The sequence below is a fragment of the Orcinus orca genome, chromosome 14, assembly GCF_937001465.1.
Source record: "Orcinus orca chromosome 14, mOrcOrc1.1, whole genome shotgun sequence".
In the NCBI taxonomy this organism is placed as follows: domain Eukaryota; kingdom Metazoa; phylum Chordata; class Mammalia; order Artiodactyla; family Delphinidae; genus Orcinus; species Orcinus orca.
In genome coordinates, this window is record NC_064572.1 from 87996380 (window position 1) to 88012538 (window position 16159).

Sequence of the window (16159 nt, forward strand, 5' to 3'; positions counted from 1 at the left end):
AACAAAAAAAGAAAAAGAAAAAATGCAGGTGACACTAGGAAGCATATAATGTAAAAGGTGTAGGTCCTCCCTTTAAAACTTCCCTATTTTCACTCTCTGGGCACAAGTTCTTCTAACACTTTGGAGAACATCCTTCTGAAGACCTTTTGCTATGCTACATTTAGCTATACGGAGTTACGTGTTTTATTTACATATAATTCTGTTTAAAAATGGTCATCAGAGCATACATCTTGTTTTGCAACATGCTGTTTTCTCCCTTCCCAGTGCATTTTTTCATAGTAGTCTCTAGATTTTACTTACGGTTTTTAAAAAAACTAACCTTTTTATTTTAAAATGATTGTAGGGTCACATGCAGTCATAAGAAATAACAGAGAGAGATTCTGCCTATGCTTTTCCCCAAAGATAGCATCTTGAAACACTGTAGTACAATACCACAACTAGGATGATGATATTCATACGATCTGTCCATCTTCTTCCATTTCTCCAGTTTTACTTGTACTCTTTGTGTGTATTTCGTGCGTTTAGGTTTGTGTACCTACCACCAAAGTCAGGATACAAAACAGTTCCTCACCACTCTCTTATTGCATTTTAGATAATGGAATTTACCATCTTCAGGAACACCCACTTCTCAGGATGAGGCACATATGTAACTAAAGACCACTTTCAATCACTGGAGCAGAGTTGCCCAAGAGAAAATACAAAGTGAGCCACAAATGAAAGTCACCTATGTAATTTAAACATTTCTAGTAACCACATTTAAAAGGTAGAAAGAGGTAAATTTAATTTTAATAATGTTTCACAAAACGCAGTATATCAGAAGTAGTATTTCAACATGCAATCAATGTAAACATTATTAATGAAATATATTACATAATTTTTTTTTTTTTTTTTTTGTAATAAGTCTTTGAAACTCCACAATCCCACTTCTCCACCAGCTGCAGGTAGAGAGCATGTACTGAGCACCTGCCACGTTCTTGGCTCTAACTTAGGCACTGGGACAGAGACTCAGTTCCCGCCCTTGATGAGAACCCGGGCTGGTGGAGACTACAGGTGCAGTTCTAACCCGGTGAGATGTGCACGTGGTAGAAGGCACATAGGTGCCCTAACACCCACGGGAGGATCCATGGGGCCTGCCCTCAAACTCAGTGCAGAGCCCGAGGACCCCCAGGAGGAGCCTCACGTGTCTGGGTGGAAGCGATGGCTTCCGTAAGATGGGAGCTCCAGGAGTGGCTCTTTGGAGAGCAGGCGGGGTGCAGTTTGGGGAGAACCAAAAAGACTCCCCCGGCCCCAGGGCAGATGGATGCTGGGCTCCGGAGGCAGGGGAGGGCGCTTGGCTGGCGGCTGAGGTTTCCCTGGTTATTGAGGATACTAGGACCATGGACAATTTTACCCAGGCCGGAGAGTGTGTGGGAGTTATAAGCAGGGGAGGTGGAAGGGTGGTGAGCGGACACTACCTGGGGCGTCAACATTAGGCGATGCCAAGGAGAGCCAGGGAAGACCCGAGGTTAGAGGAGCGTGGGGCCTGCGGGCCTGAGTGAGAGGGTCCTGGGGCTGGGCCCGTGGTGCCGGAGGCGGCCCAGCTGCCCAGGCCGTGCTGCTCGGAGGTCACAGTGGGTGATGGGCTGTGCCCTGGCTGCGCCCAGGGATGGCCCCGCTGGCGGGTAGGTGGCGGGCCACGCGGTGGCGCGGGTTCGGGCTCTTCAGGACCGAGTTCGAAGCCCCTTGTCAGTGTTGAGGTTCGGAGAGGGCGCAACCTCCCTTTCCCTAACCTCCCATTCCATCCCCACCTTTACGTAATTTCCTTTTAGCTTAAAATTTCACTTTGTTAAACATACACTCACATCACACACACACTCACATCACACACACCATTCACCCAGCTGCCGTAGGAGTTGCAAGGAACGTACGGCGCCCCGACATCCAGGAACCCCAGAGGCCAGGATTCCTGAGAGTCCGGAGCCCCAGGGGTCAGGAGCCTGGGGCTCTCACTTGGCCCTCCGGTAAGCCCCAACCTCCCGCGTTTCACCGGCTCCCGGCTTCCACGCGGGCCTACAGGGCGGGGCGGGCGCGGGGGCGGGGCTTCCGCGGGGGCGGGGCTTCCGCGCGGGCCGGAGGCGGGGCGGGGCTTCCGCGTGCAGCCGCCCGAGCCCCTCCCCCATCGACCGCCCGCGCTCGATTGCTCTTGTCTGGCGGCGGCAGCATGGCGGCGGGGGCGGTTGAGGTGGCGGCTGCTGTTGTGGAGGTCGGCTCAGCCGGGCAGTTTGAGGAGCTGCTGCGCCTCAGAGCCAAGTGAGCGGGGCGGCGGGCGGCAGGGATGAGGGGAGGCGGCGGGGGCCGGCCGCGACGGCTGCCCGGCTCCCTCGCACCCGGCCCGGCCTGGGCGGAGCGGCCGGCGCGGCCCGGACCCCGAGGCCAGGTCCCCGCCCCGGAAGGGGAGCGGGGTCCACCGCAGACCCCCGGCCCTCCGGGCGCCCCGAGGCCCGGGTCCCGCCCTGCCGCCCGGCCCGGCCTCCCGGGGCGCGGCGACGCGGGGACTCAGCCGCGGGTCGGGGGTGGGCACGGAGACCCCGGCCCCCGCCCGGTTCGTCACGGGCGGGAGGCGGAGGAAGGCCTAGCTGGGTCGGCGGTCCTGCCTCCTTTCCGAGGGACGTTTAAGGGTGTTGGTGATGGGGCAGAGCGCACTGTGTGGCGCTGTCCGGGCCGAGGACGCGGGTCTCCTGTTTCCTGGACGGGCTCAGCCGCGGTCCGTTCTGGCTTGGCCCACGTGCCCCTCGCCCTTGGGACGGCGTCTGAAGGAGACCCACCGGGATGCAGAGGCCGGGCCTGGGGGAACACATGGAAACCCGGGGCTTGCGAGTCGGCGCCGGCGGGCGGGCACGGGGCCTCCGCAGCGGTCTCGCGGCTTCCGCTGGCCGAGCTCTCGGGGACTGGGCGGTGTCTCGGGGCATGGCCGGCGGGGGCGGCGGAGCGCCAGCCGATTGCCCGGGAGCCAGCCCCAGAGCCGCTGCGCACGTTTCTTAACCAGGTCTCAGGAGTGTCCTCTGCGGTGAGAGGGGTAGGACAGTGCCCACCCGGGGGTGTGGGAGCGGACACGCGTGCTGCCTGTCCTCGCGGCGCCTTCGCGCCCGGGCCCTTCTGCGTGCGGCGGCGCGGCTGCGCGGGCTCGCTGGCAGTGGAAGCGTATCGGCGCGAGTGCAGGAGCGGATCGCGGTTGGAAGCGGGTAGTGAGTACGCTGGCGAGCGGCTGAGCTGCGGAGTGCGGGTGCGATGGGAGAGTTCCCGTCTGGCTTCGCCGCCGTGCTGAAGTTAAAGGTGTTCACCAGAGCCGCTCTTGCGGCATTTCCGGTCTTGCTGGGAAACTGCCAGAAACGGGCGAGTGGGGCGGGGGGGGGGGCGAAGGGAATGACGTGGACTCATTGATGAAAGGTGACTCATCCAGCGCTCCCCCCATCTTACGGCGGCCCACTTATGGAGTGCCCCAGAGGCGGCGTCTTGAAAGGAGCAGGGCTCGGTTGGACCTGCCCTTCGTAAGTGTTCACGATCACCTGGAGGACTATTTTGCTTTTTGTGTGTTTCACATTTTTGATTTTATGTATCGTTTTTTAAAGAAAAAAGTCGTTAAGACATCACAGTTGAAAAAGCTTAAATGTTAATTCTTGCCACGGGCCCGTACTTGAAATGATCCGGAAACCAATATACCTTTTTCGTGGTGATGAGTTTAAATGGGCATATGGGAAGGAAGTGATGCCTGGCATCTGCGGAAGGAACAAATCTCTGCTACTTTTGGTGAAATTGGCAGCATTTCAGAATATTAAACAGTACTTGTTAATGTAGTTACTTAACGTCTACTTTACAAATCTTCATTTCCCAGTATTAAAATTTCATGTGAATTGAAAATTTTTTTTGCTTAAGTCAAATAATCAGATGTTTATATGTTACTGAGACCTCAGTTGGTCTATACAGTGGGGATATTAATACCCATTTACAGAGTAACTAAGGTTTTTACCCATTTGTAAAATATTTAACAGAGTCTAATATTATATGATCTTAATAGATAGTAGCTGGTGTTACCTGCAGAGGAATAACTATAAGAGAACACCTGTAATAACAGAGAAACAACCATTTATCAATCACTAATTATCTTACTGAAAAAGAACCAAGGTTCATTACATTGTTTAACATCACAGTAGTTAGGATTTGAATCTCGTCTTTCTCTAAAGGTTTTCCTTCAACAATGCACCCTGCATATTGGGCTGTCCATGAAGGTGGAGAGAATACATATAATCCAAGAGAGGGTGACAGCGTTTGTTTGTTTCAGGTTTATGTCCTTATGATGTTAGGCATCGTGTACGTAATTGGAAAGTGGAAGTTAAGCATCTAAATATGAGAATATTGTGGATAATGTAAAATAACAACGTTAATATCATTCTTTAATGTTTTCAAAGTGCGTGCATAGTTTTGTTTGATCTTCCCAACCTCCCAGGGTGTTACTGCTGTTTAACAGATGTGGAAGTTAAGTTACTCTTCCAAGCCACATTAGGAGTAATGGAAGTTAAGTTGTGTACGTGTACTTTTTTCTTTTCTTTTTTACTTACGTTGGCACATACTGTTACAAAGTTTGGTAACTTATTTTAATTTTTTAAAAATGTACTCATTGTGAGCATTTTCCCATGTCGTTAAACATTCTTTGACACACGATTTTTAATGGCTTTATGATATTTTATTGTATGACCATTAAGAAAACTATCTTGTTGAACAATAGATTTTTACAGTTATTTGCTGTGTAAAATACTGGGAAAATGTTCATATACGTACGTTTTTGTCTCTTTAATGACTTCTGTAGGATAGATACTTGGAAGTGTGTAAGTATCTTGAAATTTCAGGAAGGTTCCAATTTAGTTTTTACTGGTAGGATATGAAAGTGCCATCTCACTTTATCCTTTTTTCATTGAATATTATGATTTTAAAAATCTTTTTTCAGTTTGGTAAAAAGTGGTATCTAACTTTTAAAAGATTGAGGTATTAACTTATATACTGTAGTAAAATAAAATGCACAGATCTTAATTGCTGGGTGTGATGAATTTTGACATTTGTATTAACACAAGTATCCACCATTCAGGACAAGAATATAGAGCCCCAGAATGCTCTTCAGGCTCTTTCCAGTAATCCCCCACCAGTGATCTGCCTTCTGTCACTGTAGATGAGTTGTGCCTCTTCTTTTACTTTATGTAAATGGAGTCGCAGAACTCCTGGTCTTTCATGTCTGGGTTGTTGTGCTCAGTGTGTTTTTGGGATTCATCCATGCTGCTGTGTATCTGTAGTTGGTTCCTTTTTTATTGCTGAGTGGTATTCCGTTGTGTTGATATACAGCAGTTTCTCCAGTTTGTGGACATTGGGTTACTTGCAGGTGTCGACTGTTATGTGCCAGGCTGCTGTGAACATTCCTGTGCAGTCGTTTCGTGGGCCTGTCTTCCTTCCCACCATCCCTTAGGCCCCAGAGGCCCCCCGCCACTCTGTGCAGAAGCTCTGCGAGAGGAGGCTGGAGTAGGCCGAGGCTCACGCGGGAGGCTTTGCAGGGCCAGGTAGCTCACTTCTGCCCTGCATCCCACTGGCCACAGCTCAGTTCCAGGGCCCCAGCCCGGGACACAAGCGAGACTGAGAGGTGTAGTCTAGCTGCATGCCCGAGAGGAAGAGGCAGCAGGGATTGGTGAAATACTTCCTCCATAGTCTCTACCCACCTACCCACATGTTGAAGCTCCTGCCTTCTGCTGCTGCACTTGGTACCCATGGAGTAGGGGCCCTGCCATGTGTCCTTTCCCACCTTAGGCGGCTCTGCCTTTAGAGCCTCCTGCTTTACTCTTGTGTGCCCCTGGGCAGCCCTCCTGTCTTCCTCGGTCCTGTCTGTGACCCCTGTCCTCCATTTTCCTTCGTTTCAGCACATGACCTTGTTTCCTACCTGGAAAACAGGACTTCCAGAAGCATCTTCCAGAGCTCTTCTTCGACTTGCCCCTCCCCCGACACCTACACATTTACTTGTAGCTTCACCCATTCTTGATTCCTTTGCTCTTGACCCGGAGGAGATTGTCCCTCTTCTCAAGGCGAATTCTTCTCTGCTCTCAGTTTCCCTCTCCTGCCACCTTTGAGACCTTGAATCCTTAGCTGTCTCTCGTGTCTTCAGCCTCTCCCTCCCCATTTGCACTCTGTCCCCTCACAAAATAAACGATGAAAATTCTCTTGTATTGAAAAAAGCCCATTCCCTGATCCTGTCTTCATCCTTGCTGTCTCTCTGTTTACAGCCCAGTCTCTTACAGAGTAGGTTTCTAGCCGTCTCTGCTCCTCATCCTCAGTCCAGTGGTCTACACGCTGCTTCTGTCGTCCACCGGACTTAACTCTCACTGTTGCTGGTTGCCCTTCCTGCTGCATTTGATGATTGTCTCTCCTTCCTTCTTGACTTCTGGGAGACCCTAGAACCTTGCTGTGTGCCTTTTAGGTCCCTTCTCTGGTCTACCACCAGGGCTCCTTTACCGCCATCTGTCCTATCTTAGTGTTGATGAGCCCCAGAGCCTCTGCCCTCGGCCTCCTCTTTATCCTCCTGCATGGATGAGCATGCTGCCTGCGCTGTTTCTTGATTCCCAGATCTGCAGATCAGGCATGGACTTCTTTCCTGAGCTCCAGACTATCACAGCCCACTAGACTTCCTTTCCTCTCAGGTTGGCAGCTTCTGTACTGTGATTCGTGGCTAGTGCTATCACTAGCCATCAGTCACTAAGCCAGGAACTTGCAGGTACTGAAATTTAGACTGTGCTCCAGTGCCACCAAATCCTGCCCCCAGCTCTCTGAAGTCCCCAGTGCCTCCCTCGGCTTCCGGCCCCCAACACTGCATGGTAGGCTCCTCCTTCTCTCAATACTTAGCTCACATGAGCCAAGTATTCTATTCCTTTCCTTGCCCAAGGTTAGTTGTCCTTTGTTTCCTTTCTCCGTGTAACATATTTTTCAATGTATTTTCTTCCTGGGTTTTCAGATTTTTTTGTAGTCAAGGAGGATTATATTTGAATTTGGAATTCTGTAAAACTGAAGGGTTTTTCAGTTGGGTATGAGGATAGAATTAAATATATCTTTGCCAAGATAATTTTATATGAAAATAGTTGATAGGTACATACTGAGATTCTTGAGAATTTCATTGACAATTTATTAATCGCTATTCTGTCTGTTCATACTATCAATTTTTAGAAAATCTTCTGTAGCATAATAAAAGTATGTGAAAAGCAGCTCCCTTTTTTTCCCTTTGTTTTCTGCTTATATACCTTCATTTGCAACATTTTTTTTTTTTTTTTTTGCGCTACGCGAGCCTCTCACTGTTGTGGCCTCTCCTGTTGCGGAGCGCAGGCTCAGCGGCCATGGCTCACGGGCCCAGCCGCCCCGCGGCATGTGGGATCCTCCCGGACCGGGGCACGAACCCGCGTCTCCTGCATCGGCAGGCGGACTCTCAACCACTGCGCCACCAGGGAAGCCCTGTAACATTTTATTTCTATTCCTATGGGCACTTCATCACAGTACCATGTCTAAAAAGTAAATAACATGAGTAGTAGTAACGCATATGCAGTCATTTTTCACAAACGTTGTGCCTTGACTACAGAAATCTAGTTTCCATCTTTCTTTCCTAAGGGTCTCAAAATAGAGTTAATTTACATGGCTAGTAGTTGAGGTGGATGAATATTCAGAACCACTTCATGTGAGCTAAGTATTGACTCAAGAAATATCATTAACTTGGAAATTCATCCAAAAGATTCTCAAGACCTTGCAAGTTGTTATATTTCTGTCTGTGTTTAATATAACAAGATTCTAGCAGTACAAAAACAATTCAGGCGGTCCTTGTACAGGTTTCTTTGCTAATAGAATTTGATCTGCCTCAGTATTTGCTTATTTCTAAAGCTACTGTATTTTTAAAAACTGCATTGTATGGATTTACAGGTCCCTCCTTGTAGTCCATTTCTGGGCACCATGGGCTCCACAGTGTGGTCAGATGAACGACGTCATGGCAGAGCTAGCCAGAGAACACCCCCAGGTTTCATTTGTGAAGGTACTGTATTTTCAGTGTCATGTCTTTTAAGAATTTAATTCTGATTTATGGGTTAGAGTACATTTTATTAACATATAAGGGAGGACTGGTGTGGGATTCCTCATGTTCATAGCTGGTGTTGGGATCACAGTAGATTATTCTTAAACATCTTAAAATGTTTTTGCATTTTTCAAGTACCGAGTGGTGTAAAACTCACCACACTTTCCCTGACACATGCTTGGTTGGGAGGACAGGATGGCAGTCGGGGGAGTGTCTACGTGGGCAAAAAGCAGATGAGATCATTCATTTTGGGGAATTGTGGTTTTAATATAGTAAAGATAGTAACAAGACTTACTTCATTGAAAAGCTAGGTGTGACATGGAAAGTGATTCAAGAAAGAGTGTGTGAAGGCCGCTGTAGGGACCGGGGCAGTAGGAAGAGGTTGCTGTCGGGACCGGGGAGGTGCAGACCTGCAGGAGAAACTGAGTTCTTCTGACCTGCCAGGAAGCAGAGGAAAAGGAAGCCAGTCTCTCCCTTGCTGCCTTTGTTTTTTTACCCTCTTGTGCATGCTCTGCATTCCTGGTATCTTTCTTGGGTAGAGGCAGTACTAGGAAAGTGAGAGTTGTGACTGGATTAGCTCACTAGGTTTAAGCACATTTAACGTTATCAATCAGGACTTAGTACTCATTTAAGCAGCAGGGCCAAAATAAGAGCTGAATATCTTAGAAATGAAATTTTGGGAAGGGAGAAAGCTGAATCCTTAGTATTTAAAAAAGCAGACAGGAAACCAAAGCTTTATTTTTATTTTTTAAAAATAAATTTATTTATTTATTTTTGGCTGCATTGGGTCTTTGCTGCTACGTGCAGGCTTTCCTCTCGTTGTGACGAGCAGGGGCTACTCTTCGTTGCGGTGCGTAGGCTTCTCGTTGCGGTGGCTTCTCGTTGCGGAGCACGGGCTCTAGGCATGTGGGCTTCGGTAGTTGTGGCACACGGGGCTCAGTAGTTGTGGCGCGTGGGCTTAGTTGCTCCGCGGCATGTGGGATCTTCCCGGACCAGGGCTCGAACCAGTGTCCCCTGGATTGGCAGGCGGATTCTTAATCACTGTGCCACCAGGGAAGTCCAAAGCCTTATTTTTTAAAACCAGGGTTTGTGAGTTCAGAGGATATGTTGGCAAGTATACCTGTGTATGGGGTTAAAAGTGACATCAACTGTATTGCTTGTATGCCGCTTTTTATGTAAACTGAAGACCCAGAATTCCGACATACTAATCCATTTGTATAGTGAGTGATACAATTTTCAGACAGTTTCTATATAAATAAGTGTGCTTTGAATAGGTATTGCACTTAGTTGGTTCAGAAATCAAAACAGTATACAAAGATGTACTTTGAGAAGGTCCGCCCCACTCCTTCCCGTCAGCCCTGTTGTCCCATCCCATAAGTAGCTGCTTGTATTAATTTTGCATGAATCCTTCCAGTGTTTCTTTATGCAGATGGAGCAACTATGAATATAACGGTTAGCTTTTTAAAATTTAAGGACTTATTTAAAATTCCAGTGAAATGTGTAATGAAACCTTAGAATGTAACCCTAAAATGTTCAATATAAATAATGGAAGGGAACATTAAAACTGCATGTTTGGTCAGTGATAAAAGATAATGATTACAAGTGAAATGAATGATTAAACATTCAATCATAAGATTAATCAAGATGATGGTAATTGTTGTAAGTCTGCTTTTATGTGTATAATGTTACTGGTTTAAGTAGCACATTGTTCTTAGCTGCCATTTGAATGATTTATTTAAAGTGACTATAGAATTACTTCTCACATTGGTACCAAACTTGGCAGTGAGACTTTAAGTTGTTCAAGTGCTTAAGTGTCTCAGCACGCCAAGGGTTGGGAAGCCCTTATCTGTTGGGGATACCTGAACCCAACTGCACCTGCCATTCACGGAGAGGGTGACAGGGCTAGGTGGGTAGTTTGCCCAGGTCGTTACTTTCTGCAAATTCATTCTGTGGCATAGTATTTCTTGCTTAGACATCCTCAAAGGTAAAGATCATGTGCGTGGAATTTGGAAGGTAGGTACTTTTAAAGGCCACAGTACTGAACAATAGTCAGCCCAGGAGAGGTAAAATATTTGAGAGCTCTCTTGGCATTTCCCAGTAAGAGAGGCATGCGGTTCATTTCAAAACAGCTTTCTCAGTGAGAGCTTTGTGAAACTTCTAGGGTATAGAATTGATGTTCTACCACCCTGTGTTTCTTTTGATTTCTTGGTCTTTTTTTTTTTTTTTAAATGACAGCCATCATTCAGCATTTTTGACTTTGACGTATAAGAGGTTAGTTCATTCTATGACTTAGATTTACAGAATCATTATATAGATGGTTTTAATCACAGTTTGTGATCATCAGCAATTCCTTATTTTGTAGAAGATGGTAAAATAATACCGGAGAAAAGCTAGGATACATTTTTGGTCCCAGTAGTTTGTGCTCATTGGAATAGGTTGCTGAAAGGCAAGATTTTCACATGTATTGCATCTGAATCCCTTCACTTCCTGGACTGATGATATGGTAATAAAGTACCTGTGCTCCTTCCTGGTGCCATGTTTAGGCCGTGTGCTGGTTGCACTCACCTGCATCGGCTGCCATGTCCAGTCAGGTCCTGGGGCTGTGTCCTACCCTGATGTTCTCACACCTTCAGGGGCATGGAGGAGATCCATGAGTTATTCCTGTTGCTGGAAGTCTCACAGAAACCTTCGTTTGTTCAGAATAAAATTAACCAGCTAATTAAAATATCAAGTGCCTTTGCTTTTCAAATTATGTAAAGTCAGTTTGTTAGCATTTAAAATGGGAATACATGTTTATCATTAAATCAAATTGTTTGGTAGATAGACTATTTCAGGATAGTTTCTGGTAGGGGGTGAGAAGGAGGAAGAATAGTATTGGGTCATGAAGTTGGGTACCACTAGTCATATTCATGGTCCAAGTCAAATCCATCTTTTTTTTTTTTTTTTTTTTTTTTTGCGGTACGCGGGCCTCTCACTGTTGTGGCCTCTCCCGTTGCGGAGCACAGGCTCCGGATGCGCAGGCTCAGCGGCCATGGCTCACGGGCCAAGCTGCTCCGCAGCCTGTGGGATCTTCCCGGACCGGGGCACGAACCCGTGTCCCCTGCATCGGCAGGCGGACTTTCAACCACTGCGCCACCAGGGAAGCCCTCAAATCCATCTTTTAATAGGAGTGGCAATTTATTTTAAAAATTTTGTAGTTGATTTTATTATTTTATTTTTTAAGTAAAGATTTTGTGTATTTAAGGTGTACAGCATGATGATTTAAATCAAATCCATTTTGTGTGAAGTCTTTCTTGTGTACCTCCGTGGCTTTTTTTTTTCCCCCCTCTTTCCTCTCTCTCCGAACTTAGTCTGTGCCATTGTTTGGACTGTTAGTCGGGGAATATCTTGTATCTTCATCTGCTCTGTCATTTTATTCCCGTTTTGTTGGCTTCTTGACTAGATGGTGGGATACTTGAGGTAGGGACCTTTACCTTACCATGTTTTTTTGTTGTTGTTCGTTTTTGTTTTTGTTTTAAATTGCTTTCCTTTGTGCAGGTGGGAGCAGAGAATACTGATCAGTTTATTCGGCATCTTAGAGAGCATGCGTAGGATTCCAGTTTTTAGGAACTCTAAGATGTCTCTCAGATAATTCTAGTAGAATTGTTACATCTTAAAAATATCCTAGTTTTAATCGATGCTGTCTTGGTAATAAAATAATACCACAATTAACATAGTTTATTAGCTGTTACTGGGCTAAGTTTGGTAAAGTGTTAAAAAAAGTTATCAAAAATGTTAATTTAAATACTATTTTGAAATTTATATTTGACTATCTGACAAATAAAGAATTTGATTTTGAAAATTTTTCCTTTTGTATCTTGTCACAGGGCAGAAAGAAGCCCTGTAGGAGATATGACAGAATGTCCCGGAATGTCAGGTGGTTTTGTTTGTTTGCTTGTTTTATTGAAATATAGCTGATTTATACTGGAATGTCGAGTTTCATCATTGTGGCCTTAACCTTGGAGGCTCATTGCCACCACTGGCAAGTAGTCATTCCCATTTTGGCTTAGGAATAGTGACCACTGTTAGTTCAATATTCTGTTCAAAATTTATTTCTTGAACACTTAATTATATGCCACACAGTATGCTAGTTGCTGGGAATGTGGAACAGTAAAGGTACAGACAGTAAATGGGTAACACATAGTACCAAGGTAGTTTCAGGTGGTAGTAAGTTCAGCAAAAGAAATGAATAGGCAGGTTATGAAAGGTGGGGACTTGGGTGGGTGGGGTGCTTTATTTAGGTTGGGCTGAAAAGGTGTATCTAATAAGTGAGAGTTAAAAAAATGAGAAGGTGGCAGTCATTGGAAGAGCTGGGAGAGAGCTTTTAGGTAGAGGCTTAGCAAGTGCAGACTTCAGAGGATCAGCAGTTGGCCAGTGGGGCTGGAGGACAGTGAAGGAGGAGAGGCTCTGACATGAAGTTGAGAGGTAGGCAAGGGCCGAGTGGCCTTGTGGGCAGTGGTCAAGTTTTGGTTTTATTCCAACTACAGTGGAAGTGACACAGTCTGATTCCTAAGTCGATTACTGTGGCTGCCATGTGGAGAATGGTTTGAAGGGGGTAAGGGTGCAGCCTAGAAGCAGGTATACTAGTTAGGAGACTATTTCACTGGGCCAGGTGAGAGATGCCTTGGACACTAGTGGGGAGAATGTTGAAGTAATGTCATGGTCTGAGTCGGCTTGTATTTTGGAGGGGGGCACCCAGGAGACCTGTTGATGGATTGGATGTCAGGAGTGAAGGAAATAAAATTCGTCAAGGTTGTCTCCTTTTTGATTCGAGCAAGTAGATGGCTTAAATGAGATAGGGATGCCCTGGGGAGGAACAGGTTTAGTGGGAGATATCCAGTAGGGATCTGAGTGCAGATGTCGAGTGTGTGGCTTGGAGGTGAGAGGAGCGGTCTGGCCTGGAGAGAACTTGGGTGGCAGTACCATATTGGTGCTCCTTAGAGCAGGGGGTTGTATGAGACCGCTCTGGGAAAATGAGTGTAGGTGAGAGAAGCAGACTCAGAACCAAGTCCTGGGATGTGCAGCCATGTAGTGGTTGGCCAGAGGTGAGGGAAGAAGCCAGGGATTCAGTCTGAGAGTTGGAGGAAAAGAAACCACAGAAAGCCAAGGGAAGGGTATCAGAGAAAGTGGGTGTGGTCATCCTTACTGAATGATACTGAAAGGTCAGTAAAGTGAAGAAAAAAGGCATAACCATTGGATCTGGTGAAGTGGCAGCAGGGCCGCGGAGAGGGGAGTGAGGCTGGAGCCAGACTGCCTTGCTCCACCGCCCAACGGTGGTGTGCTCTCGACCGTGTTACCTAGCCTCTTGAAGTTCCAGTTTCTTCCTTAAGACAGTACCTACTGTGACGGTTAAGTGAACTCAGTGCCTGAACGTACTTAGAACGGTGTTAGCCATTATCATCACGATGGTCAGTGGTGACCCTGGCAAATTGAAGGAGATGATGCAGAATTCCCTTCCTCTGGACTCATCTTGCTTTAGTAACACCTCCCTGCCCTCCTCCCCCTTCTCCACAGACACAAAGCACGCTGCGTGGGGAGGGTCCACGTTTGAGATTCACGGTATAGGAAGCACGTGGTTCCCCCAAAGGCCTTCCGGCTGAGAATCCATTCTGGAAGTATTCGTGTCTGTTTTGTCCTGAAGTCATGTATAAGTCCTATCTTTGAAATTTGACTATTTCTTGTTTGATTGTTGTAGTAGAAAAGTTAACCTAGTATAGTGAAAAAAGCACAGGCTTTGTAGTCAAACAAACATGGGTTTGTTTCTCAGTCCTGCTGCTTATTAACTGTGTCTGGAGTGACCTCTTTACCTGGCTCCCTGTGAAGCTGAGATGATTACATGCCCCATACTTCCCAGGCTGTGACAGGTCTAGGTGCTCTCATGTAAAGGCATGTCGTGGTTTATGGCACAGAGCAGGCCTCCAAGGAAGGTATTAGCTCTTATTGGCCATCTTTGGTCTCTTTGGAATGCAGAAGAAAATTAAAATTAAAAATTTTTAGTATTTATACATTTATCTTCTGCTTTCATTGTTATTAACGGTTATGTTGTCTTACATCCAACGGAAGTATTTCTAAAGAGTTTTAGTGTTGTGAAGGTTTCGGACTTCAGGTGCCCTTGATATTCTGGGGAACGGCTTTGCCTTTAATGGTGCTCCTGGCCCAGGCTCAGGAGGATTTGCCTGTCACCGTTGCCTGTGTCTTATTAAGATCTCGTCTTCTGGGAGCTCATTTAAGGGAGGCACGTGTAGCGATCCTCCTGGCTTCAGCAGGAATTTCAAGAGCATCATTTGCTTCCCAGAAGAGTTGTCAGTAAGGGACCCTACTGGAAACCAGCGGGAATGTGAGAAGAGATCAAGTTTCAAAAGCATATAGGAATTTGATTGTATGAGTCAGGATGCTGCTTGTTTTGTTCTGGTTTAAAACTCTATTATCTTGTTTCTACTTAGTGTTGCCTGGTTTTTGATTTGTATTACTTTTCTGTTAGAATCCAGGAGTGCCAGCGATGGGGATCTTCACTGAGCCTGGCCCAGTCAGTGCCCAGTGTGTGGTGGGCACTCACCAGATGTTAGCCGAAAGACAGACAGTGATGCGCTGCCTTTGTCATCACCTTCGTGCTCTTCTTTGGTCTGAGTGTGGAACTGTATGAAGGAATATGGCACAGAAGTTTCTTATATCTTGGAAAGAGTCTCTTCTAAATAGCTGTCTCCAAGTGCTTTACCTTTGTTCTTTTTTCAGTTTTATTGTACATTTGACATCGACTTTAAAATGTATATAATTTTTCACAATGGAGAATGAAAATAATTTAAAATATTGTTTCAAAAGGGCGTTGTAAAGAAACGAGAATTAAGGTGATAAGAGAGCACCCGAGGGTGCATGGGCTGGAGACACACGCCAAAGACAGACGGCTGCTTCCCGCTTTGTCACTGCCGCCCGTTTGATGGGCTAGGGCTGCAGACAAAAATAGTGTCTCCAGCCCGGTGGGGGTCTTTCACTGCTGAAAGAATGCAGTGTATATAGTTTAAACTCTTTAGCAGTAGAATTTATCAATAAATTTTATTTCCTACAGGTGTAGTGTGAATTTAGATTTTTATTGGTTTTCAGAGTTTATATTACATTGACAGTCCCCTGAGGGAAAGATACAATGTATCTCAGTCTTTCTCAAAGTATACAGTTTAGAAAGTCCAAGTAAAAAGCTTGAGGTATTTGTGTTTTAATTGTTTAGAAAGGGCGTTACTAAATACTGTTTAAGCTTATGTATCAGATATCACATCAGATCTTGTTGAAGGGCTTCAAGGAAATTGTCGAATACAATGTGGTCATCTTATTTAAAATGCATTTAAATGTATGAATAGACCCAGAAGCAAGTAACCTAGCAAGGTATCTGCTTTGGGTCCAACAGCCTTGCAGGAGTTAAAAGTAAAATTTATCAGACATCAATAGTTTATTGAAGAAATATTCCTTTTTGCTTCATAATTTGCAGAAGGCTGCAACTGTCAGTCATGATGTACTGCCTCTTGAAATTAGTCAATAGAGCAAACAGCAAGAATTGCTGTGGGCAGAAAATAAGCACTGTAATCATGACATAACTGGGGTCAGTGATTTATGGATTTCAATATAGTCGTAGCTGCATATGATTGAAAATTTACTAGGTCACTAGTGCACCAAAAATTTTATTCACAGCCTCCAGGCATCTTTTGAAATGTGCAACAAAATAAAAACCTCTGAACCTGTTTTGATACTGCAGACTCAGTGGATGACATGCCAGCCCAGTGAGTCTCATTTAAATGTAAATGTGTCATAAACTTTTGTACCATACTCTTTAAAAAACATCAACTACTTGAAGGGATAATGCATGTGAAACTGATTTACATATTGAAGTAGTAAAAAAGGATCTTTTTATAATCACGCTTAAATTCTTTTATTTTAAAGTTGGAAGCTGAAGCTGTTCCTGAAGTATCTGAAAAATATGAAATTAGTTCTGTTCCCACCTTTCTGTTTTTCAAG

At 45.7% G+C, this 16159-nt stretch overlaps 1 protein-coding gene across 2 annotated transcripts in view; it reads left to right on the top strand.

Moving 5' to 3' along the window:
• The first annotated feature begins 2145 nt into the window (after window positions 1–2145).
• The window catches only part of GLRX3 (glutaredoxin 3), a 31202-nt gene continuing 17188 nt past the window's right edge, over window positions 2146–16159 (top strand). The window contains exons 1-3 of one of the 2 annotated variants that reach the window (XM_004265705.4): window positions 2146–2289; window positions 7972–8080; window positions 16085–16159. In XM_004265705.4, the coding sequence (XP_004265753.1) occupies window positions 2201–2289; window positions 7972–8080; window positions 16085–16159 (273 nt within the window). In that variant the 5' untranslated portion in view covers window positions 2146–2200. Of the gene's footprint in view, window positions 2290–3439; window positions 3528–7971; window positions 8081–16084 lie in introns of both variants that reach the window. The other variant, XM_033420704.2, reaches the window with a different exon arrangement.